Source organism: Panicum virgatum, chromosome 8N, assembly GCF_016808335.1.
Source record: "Panicum virgatum strain AP13 chromosome 8N, P.virgatum_v5, whole genome shotgun sequence".
In the NCBI taxonomy this organism is placed as follows: Eukaryota; Viridiplantae; Streptophyta; class Magnoliopsida; order Poales; family Poaceae; genus Panicum; species Panicum virgatum.
This window is the reverse complement of record NC_053152.1, coordinates 25393750-25403643: the sequence shown is the minus strand read 5'-3', so window position 1 is coordinate 25403643 and position 9894 is coordinate 25393750. Positions and strand designations below refer to the sequence as shown.

General features: G+C 47.1%; 1 protein-coding gene across 1 annotated transcript; it reads right to left on the bottom strand.

Annotated features, from left to right (window-relative positions):
- Nucleotides 1-2274: 2274 nt before the first annotated feature.
- LOC120684915 (coniferyl alcohol acyltransferase-like) lies at nucleotides 2275-3678 on the bottom strand. Its single transcript, XM_039966777.1, has one exon. It carries the CDS (start codon nucleotides 3676-3678, stop codon nucleotides 2275-2277), a length of 1404 nt encoding a protein of 467 aa, XP_039822711.1.
- Between the last annotated feature and the right edge of the window lie 6216 nt (nucleotides 3679-9894).

Sequence of the window (9894 nt, the reverse complement as noted above, 5' to 3'; positions counted from 1 at the left end):
GAAGGGTATAGTGATTCAAACTGCCAAAATACATCTGAGATGTTATCCTACAGAACATCTGAAAGGAATACATCTATATGAGTCTGACTACTGGTCATAGTCTATGAGAACTGGGTACTCTCTAGAAACTCATGAAAGGCCTGGAGTATGACTTATAAGCTCCAAACCGCGGGGATGCTTATGCAACCTAGTACCAGTGTAGGGCACTGGTCAAACTTATTTTCACAAGACTGGCAATTCAAGGTATAGTCCATTGTACAGTTGTGAATAAGTGTAGCCTTTGTTCTAGATGGAAGTTCAACTTAATAGTCTCTGTCAAATACTGGTATATCAATGAGGAAACGAGAGCATTTCTAGTATGGCTTGAAATTCTTGGTGGGGATTATTGGAATTATGGGCTTGGCCCATTTATTTTCATCAATGCAATTAAAAGAATTCAAAACCCACTATTAAATTCTAGAGAATTAATTGCTTAATTCCGTATCGGGATTTGGGGAGGATCTCAACTGACTTAAAGGGTGGACCCTGTGTACACCACCTATGAAGCCGATAAGAGGAGGTTGGTGAACTACACGCACGCGCGCTCGCTCGCCTCGCCGAGCCGAGGCCGAGGCCGTGGGCGTGGCGCGGCGCGGCGCGGCGCGGCCGGACAGGCGGTGCGCGTGCGCGTGCGATGTGATGAGATAAGAACGTTTTTGCTGTTAAATACTGACAATAAAACATTGACAATTACAGGTGAATGATGACACAGAATAAAACCTTGGTTGTTAATGAGATTCCTGTGATTCAATTGCACCAGTAACTGCTGCTCATCAAAGCCCATTACAGCATCCAGGTTCGTTGAATCTGAGGCACCTCCACACCTATATATACCAGCCCCTCCTCCACTCATCCACACACCACAAGCACTTGCTTCAGGTACTCCTGCTTAGGAGACCTCTCCCTTCTCCCTCAGCTGCTTTCTGCGCAATCCCCATCGCTAGCACTGCGCGCACAGTTCTAGCGAGAGCAGGCCTCCGAAACCTCTGCTCACTGAAGATCCCACACGGGATAGCAGGCAATCAGGTTTTTGGGGAGCGTCTTGGCGCGACTGCTCGCTCCCTAAACGACTACTTCATCTACATCCCGGCGACCAGAACGACTACTTCGTCTCCGGCGACCAGAATGATTACTTCGTCTACTTCCTGGTGATCGTTCGTGGGACTGTACTGCGAACATCATCCTGCATCGACGTAGTTCGGCTACATCAAGCAAGGCCAGTCGAATAGAATGTCTATTCCAGATGATAATGATGCAACCGGTGCCTCCGGCACTGGTCCCGTCATAGGGTACAATCTGAAACTTATATGTTTCATTTTATTCAATTTGTGTTAATTTTGAACACTTGGCTATGCTTAGATTCACTCACTATAGTCATGGAAATATTGTTTAATTACATTGTTAATTTTGGAGTTAAAATATGTCTGAAACTGCCTATATCTCTAACAAGTGATGTGACTTCTGTTGTTTGTTATTTTAGAGATACTAAGTATAAGTATTGAACTATGGACATGTGATGCTTATTATATTTGAGACCTTAACTATTGTTGTATCATCTTGCGCTATTACTACTTATTCTTGTAATATTTATTTAGTTTAAGTATTTGATCATATATGAACTTTGAGTATATCAATATTTGCAAGAATCACAAGTTTAGAAAATTAGCGCGAAAACTATACTGTGTTGGGAAAAAAATTCAAGGGAGGTCAGTATCATTAGCCGCTCTTGAAAGTGCATTTTTATGGACAGGTGATAGCCTGGCCTATCCTAGAAATATATTTTTGGGGTGGGTGTGGTCTTATCTGCCCCTGGCCCCTGCAAATATTTTGCGAAAAACAGAGGCGGGCCTTCAACGCACCCAACAAATGCCTTTTACCGGCCCAAATTAATCAATATTCACTGGATATTTTATTTTATTTCCTAGCTACAACGTAGTAGTCGTTGCTCTTGTGAGTCATTGGATCGTGATTCAATGGTCGTAGATACTGATCGATGCCAAATCAATATTTTAATGGACATTGACACAGCCCCATCATAAAAGCTCTTCTCAAGAAGAATGGAGGCACATGATTTTTATGAGAAAATATTTAGAAGTTATTAATGGTTGAAATTCTAGAAATTTGATAGGACCCGGAGACGGACAAATGAACTAAGCAAAGCCGGATACACCAGGGATTTCCAAGAGATTCCCCAGAGAAGTGACGAGTAACAATAATGGTCATGAACGCGAAGTCTCAGAGCCGACCACGCTGGAGTTGCGGGGCAAACAGGCCAAGGTACTCCGCCGTGAGGGGCCTGAAGATGCGTGGCTCGTCAGCCTCGAGCGCCGCTGCAAGCCGCGGCCAGAGTACTGTGGCGGCGGCCCAGGAACCATCGCCATCTGGTTTTGCGAAGGTTTGCACATATCCCGTGCACATCCTTGCTTCCGGCATCGACACCGGCAACGCTATCACGGCGCTCCCGAAGCCGAAGTCTGTGTCCACCAGTAACGAGGTCACTGGCGAAAGGACCAGCGTCGGGCTGCCCAGGCCGAGATTCGTCGTCTCCATATAGCGCCTGGCCTTGGGCAGCTCTACCCAGTCCACGAGCTCCTGGAAGTGTTCTTCGTACGCCGGCGCTGCGATTGTCTCACGCACCATGTCCGTGTCTGGCAGCGGCATCCGCTGGACCTCCTGCACGCTCACCTCGCGTTCCACCAAGGTGATGAGGTTGCCGACGTAGTTTCGCGTCGCGTCGGGGAGCCCCGGCGCCGTGAGCCGCAGGCGCCCGTTCACCCACCATCCCATCCGGCAGTGCGCATCAGCCGCGCCCACGACGCCGGCGAGGGCCTTCCACAGGTAGGCGGAAAGTGCCTGCACGCGCGTCACGCGCTCGCCGCCGTCGCGGCTCGCCAGCTCGCGCAGCCGCGCGATGTCGGACGCGTCGATGTAGTAGAAGCGCTGGACGAAGCTGTCGCTGGTTGTCAGGACATTGACCTGCCGCCGGGGATCAAGCGGCGTGAACGCCTTGTCAAGAGAGGCGGAGTACGCCGGTGTCGCGCGTGGGCGGAAGACGGAGCGGTCGTGGTTCGGCCGGGCTCCCGCCGCGAGCGCCCCCGACTGCGCGAGCTCGGACCACGCGCCGACGAGCGAGCCCAGCGCGGTCCCGTCCATGACGAGGTGGTTGGTGCGCCACGCGACAGTGAAGCCGCCGCACGCGAACGACACCACCTGCACGGACAGGGCCACGTCCTGGCCGCCGCATGGCAGCAGGACCTTCCGCAGCGACACGTTCATGGCGCCGTAGTCCAGGCTTGCAAGCGCCACGCCGGCCTCGCCAACCACGAGCTCCGCGCCATGGTTGTTGCAGTGGATCTGGGGGAGGCCGGAGCTTGGGTTGGTCGCGATGCGGCCGGCGAGCGGGAAATAGTGGTTCAGCAAGGAAGGCAAGCCAGCCTCGAATGATGCAGTGATGGCATTGATGCCGGGCGCTGTTGCGCGGCTGTATATGCAGACCGTGGCGATCGGCATGCTCTGTGGGACGAGGTCGAGGTTAGAGACGGCTAGGATGTGCTGTTTGATGGAGGGGTCGGAGGCCTTCACCATGCGCCGGCTCACAACCCGGATAGGGAAGTTATCGCAGCCATTGACACTAGCCATCCTTCTTCCTACAGCTTCAGTAGCTAGCGTACGTCGATCTTTCTGCTGCTATGCTAGGTAGGTTGTTGAACCAAGTCAAAAGGACGAGTACTTTGTCTGAAGGTGTCTCCTATATATAGAAGTCGCGCACATCGTTTCCCATACTCGGATTAGATGAATGATCATGGAGGATTGACGAAGATGTCAAGTGTATTTGGGGATATCTTCGTCAATGGGATCTTTTTACAAATGTGAGTTTTAGGCCACGTTTGGGTACACTGTGCTAAAGTTGGTAACTGAAATCAGTAGGTGCGTGGATACAAACCTGCTAATAGAGCTCTTAACAAGTAGCAGATTATTGCTTACCCAACAAAACTTAGTCCATTATTAGCCAGTTGCAAATTGCTAACAAGTGTAATAGTTGGTACTCTAGACATTTTTAACCAATCATCCAACCACCTATTTGTAGGTGCATCAAAACAACCCTGCTCATAGTTACCAAAGTAATATATAGATAAGAAATATTAGTTACTTCCTCCATCCAAAATTATTAGTCATTTTGGTTTTTCTAGATACATAGATGTTGTTGTGTACCTAGCTAGACATAACATTTATTTAGATGCATAAAAAAAACTATGCACCTAAACAAGCTAACATGACTAATAATTTAGATCGAAGGAAGTATTAGCTAACTAATTATTAGGCTAATCAAAATGATTTATACCATAATATGACAACCAAGGTGTGCAACAATTAGCAGGTTGTAAAGCAACTAACTATTGCACGATGTTGTGTCTGTGGCAGTGTACCCAAGACCAGTATTATAGCAACCAACTACATCCGAATGTTATGTGAGGTTTGGAATATAATGGTTGCATTTCGTACCCAAATTCTATTACCAGGACGATAATATTTTCTCCCTTCTCCTCATTAATTTACTACCAAGTCTGAGAATTTCTTCTTCCTCTGTTCATTCTACCATGTGAAGCTCTTTTTCTGCTCGATCTGCTCGCGGGCAAGGCGGCAAGCTTCGTCACGACGTGATGCCACCCCGCTCCTACTTCCTCTCATGTCGGCTAGCTGCTGCAGAATCCTACTATATGCTAACCCAAAAGTCAACCATCCTCACCTTGCTATCACAACCATTGCATTATCATGCCGCTAGCAACCTTTTATAAATTTGACAAAAAAAAATATTTGGCATGTCCGAAAAATGTTGTTAAGCTATCTTTAAAAAAACAAGTGTGAAATTTGGCGGTTTTATAACCAAAATTATCAGATTAAAAAAAACTAATGGATGCACTGGTCAAAGTGGCGATAGAGAGTATGTGCATATTCAGTTCGTACCTGATCGAATTATGAATGAGGCCAAGGGCGGCAAGTCACAAGAAAGTCATTTCTTCATTCACAGATCAGAGAAACATTTTTCTGTGATCTGAGAAACCTTTTTTTTTGTCACACCGATGTAGTCCGAAGTCAATTCAATTTTTAAACAAAAAGTCAGCTTCATCGATCAGATTCTACAAGTAAAATAACAACTTCATCTGCACCACGTTATATTGTTCTGACATCGTTGATTTGGACGGCACGTATGAACTTGACCTTTGCTATTTCTGCTGTTAAAAAAATTGCACATGTTACATTTTCTTTTTGATAAACCAAACGATTTATTAAAAGAGCAGTAGTCTTACAAATAGGCCCTCAATAAAGAAGCCAGAAACAGTCCACTCCTCGAGATAGACATAAACGCCAAAGCCAAACACGTGTGATGGAACCAAAAACAGCGAAGGCCACGCATTGCGGCTGCAGAGCGCCGCTGCTACCGCCGTGAAGCTCGCCGGCGAGGGCCTCCAGTGAAATGATGCTTGGGGTTTGGTGCGGAAAAGCCTCATAGCGGAGGCATTAGTTGGATGTGGACGAAGATGATGACGACCACCCAGTGGCGAAGCCAGCCCAGAAAATAACCTAGGGCGGAGTTCTACGATAAAATTTTTGCATGGCCAGAGCGAGGCACCAAGGCTTGCTGCCCGGCTACAGACGCCAGCGGCAACAGCGCACGGGATCCACTGACGCGGCTGGCAAGTGCATAGATGGGGTTGTAGTACAGATGGGCGCGAAGCGCCATCGTGCAATAGCAGTGACGTGCCGGCGTGAGCGCCTGAGTGGGAATGTAGGCGGGGGATGGATGGTGAACTGCTAAAGTCGGCAGCGGTGTGTGGTGGCAAGAAGACGCAACACTGGGTTGGAGTGCTAGGTTGAACCGTTTAAGAGGCCGCATGCCCTCAACTCACTCAATCGGACGGCCCACGAGGCCACGAAGTCCTCTCGCCGAATACTCCAATCGTGCAATCCGAGTTTCGTGACTCTCAGCAGTAGAGGATCATCGTCCTCGTGTTCGGGCGGTGCTGCCGCACCATTATGAGCCCCTGCCGGAGTTGAGAATGGAGGATATTGTCAGCACCCACAAACTGGAGGAAGCATCTACTACTATGGGCCGCCGCATCAGAAAGCCTAGTGTCCGTTTTGGTGGCAGCGAATGAGTTCGCTAGATGTACCTACGCGCACGTATCAGACTAAGCCCATGTAAAGCAAGAAAGTCGCTGGTTAAATACTGAGTGCGTGCGAGAAGGAAGGGTATAGAACAATTTGTATGAACTCTTACTCCTTTCTCAAATAATCTATTCTCTAGAAGCTAATTCCATGTTCTCCTCTGTTCTTATATTTCTCACAAATATCTTTTTTTCCGTTACCTCTGTTGCTAACAGATATACTTTGAACCTCATCTATCTAGGGGGAGCTAGGGCGGCCGCCCTATCTCGCCCTAGTGGTGGCTCCGCTCCTGCAACCACCGCCAGCGAAAAGAGGATGAGGACACTATTACGAAAATAATTTTTAGGGATGGGTAAAATTGTATTTTTAGAGGTGACACGACACTTGCCCCTAGTTTTCACTGTTACTAATACTATTTGTATGGACACTTACTAATACTATTTGTATGGACACGTAACACGGCTACCAAAAAAACCCATTACTAAGGGTGGGTCATGCCCTCACCTATCTCTAGAAATGGATTTCTAGGGGCGGGTGAGAGTATGACCCACCCCCAGAAATAGATCTTCAAAGGTGGGTCACGCCGCGATCTGCCCCTACAGATCGAATAAAAAATAAAAAAAATCACTGGCAGCAGCTGCTTCGAGCCGCTGCTCCCCGTGCCGGTGCATGTTCCGCCCCCACTGTGCTGTGCTTGCACCGCTGTAAGCATCTAGGCCCTCAAGGTATGTTTTGGTGATTAATGACAACCATTATTGTGACTAATGAGTTTGTGCAGCTTAATAGATCATTATCGCTCATTTGGTCATATGTCAAAAGAGGCCCCTCAATTTCGGTTATTCAAAAAGGCGATCTCGGTTTTCAACTTATATATGTCAAGGCTAAGGATCTTTCTAGTCCTAAGTGTCACAAGGTTGAGAAGGACACTTAGGTTAGTATATGTTTTATAGTTTTGTAGTGATCGCACTATTAAGAGGGGTTAAGGCTAAGTAACTTGAGCATGGACATGGTCATTTGAAAATGGATGCACACTATAGTCACTCAGGTTTCTAGAAGTTCAAATAAGTGGTTCTCAAACTATATCTCAAGAATATTTGGATTTCATTCAAGACTCAAATCAGAAAAGACAAAATCAGAAAAAGTCTATACACCGGTTTAACTGACGCTCTCAATTTTCTATACGTCGGTTAAACGAAGTCAGCAGAGTCTGGACAATTCAATACACTGGTTAAACCGACGGGTTTGAATTTAACGTCGGTGCATTAGTCCAGAGTTGGTTTTTCCAGGGTATTTCAAGTTCTATACACCGGTTAAACCGACGATGTTTGAATCAAGACGTCGGTGCAATTGACCAGTGAGATGGTTTTTCAAAGGAATTCAGAAGTTGTACTCACCGGTTAAACCGACGATAGGTTTGAGTTAACGTCGGTGCAGTTGTCCAGAGACTTAGTTTTTCAGTTGATCAGTGGACAACTACACTCATCGGTTAAACCGATGATACGTCGGTTAATCTGCCCAAGTCATAACGGCTAGTTTTCAGAAGGGGCAGTTTACATTCACCGGTTAAACCGACGATGACTGTTGGAGGGACGTCGGATTAACCGGCGCTACGCAGTTTTCTGGCAGCTTTTCTCCAATGGCTCTATTCGTATGAGCTGCCTATATATACCCCTCCAATGGGTCATTTTGCTACTCTTGACACCAGTCAACATCCAAACACTCATACTATAGTCAAGAGCCACCTTGAGCTTCATACTTCACATATTTGTTCATTCATTCAATCAAGAAGCAAGATTAAGGACTTGAGTAGAGAGAAGCTTGTGTGCATCCATTCTTGGTGATCGGTTCTTGCTCAAGTGAAGGCCTTAGCTTGTTACTCTTGGTGATTGGCATCACCTAGGCGATCTTCGTGATCGAAGTGTTTCTCGCGGAGCTTGCCAAGGATTGTGGGTGCCCGGAGAAGAAGATTGTATGTGGCTTGATCTCCACCACGCCGGGATGGTGAACGGAGACTCTTAGTGAGCGCCCTCGTCTCGGTGACTTGGGAGGTGACAAGACTCTTTGTGAGTGTCACAACGTGGATTAGGGGTGTGTGCCAACACATCGATACCACGGGAAAAAATTCGGTCGTCTCTTGTCCACTCTCTTTATTCAAGCATTTTCTTTCATGCAATTTATTCATGTGCTTGACTTAGAGATCATAACTTAGCTCTACCTTGCTAGGCTTTACTTCTCGTTTTATCTCTCTTAGCTTGTGTAGGTAGCTTAGTTATCCGGTTGGTGAATTGGTGCCTTACTAGCTTTGCATAGGTTAAGGTTGCTTTACTTCGTTTTAGAAATTGAAAAAGGCCCAATTCACCCCCCCTCTTGGTCCATCGATCCTTACAATTGGTATCAGAGCCTCGTTGCTCATTTGGATCATTAGGCTTCACCGCCTAGAGCTATGGCCAAGATGGGTGGTTCGCCTCCTCACTTCAAGGGCAAGAACTTTGCTTATTGGAAAGTTCGCATGGCCGCATACCTTGATGCGATTGCCCCCGAAGTGTGGTTGGCAACAAAAACCGGGTTCACCGGAACTCCCACCACCGAACAATTAAAATGGAATGCCAAGGCTAGAAATGCAATTTTCGAAGCCATTAGTGAGGAAGTCTTTGCTAGAGTTAATGGCATGGACTTAGCAAGTGATATTTGGAAGGAGCTCATAGAAATTCATGAAGGCTCCACTAAAGTTCGTGAGCAAAAATATCACTTGTTTAGAGCTAAGTATGATTCTTTTAAAATGCTAGCTCATGAAAATTGCAATGATATGTACTCTCGCTTGAATGTCATTGTCAAGGACATTAATGCACTTGAAATATCCCAAATTGACAGTGCCTCCATCAATCGCAAGATTCTCATGCTCCTCCCGAAGCCCAAGTATAACATCATCAATGCTATGCTTCAAAAGGAGAATCTTGACACAATGGAAGTGGGAGAACTTGTGGGTGAAATTCGCGCTCATGAAATGAGTATCCTTGGTATGTCTGAAGAGCCAACTTTAAGTAAATCAATTGCTCTAAAGACCAAGGCAAACAAATCCCGCAAGCTCAAAATGATCAAGCAAGATTCAAGCTCAAGCAATGAAGAAGATGATCATCATGAAAGCTCATCCGATGTTGAAGATGATGGAGAACTTGCTCTCATGATGAGAAAGTTCACACGTGTCGTGGTGCTGCTAACCACAGCCGGGTGGCGGAAGGCACCCGCCCTAGCCCAGAGGGTGTGTACTCGGGGGATAGCTAGTCTTAGATCAATCTCACTCAAGAACACGATGAACACGGCAGGATTTAGAGTGGTTCGGGCCGCTGGAGCATAATACCCTACGTCCACTGTGTGTTGTATTGCCTTCCCACGAGAGTGAGAAGGTTGCGAGAGCTTGTGTCTATCTGGAGATGTCCTGTGCATAGTGAGCGCCTCCCTTTTATATCTCAAGGGGGCGCGTACACAGGTGTTGGGTCCCCGACGGGTGGGTCCAACGATGTAGTATAAAATAACATACTGTTCATACATTATGGCGTCGCAGGCAAAGGATCTCTCTCTCTTGGATTCCCTCGCCTGCTCCCGGAGCCCTTCGTCCATCATGTCCTGGCGTTGTCTTGTCAGGACGGGGCCTGTCGTAGCTAGTGGCATCGCCCGCCACGTTGCTTA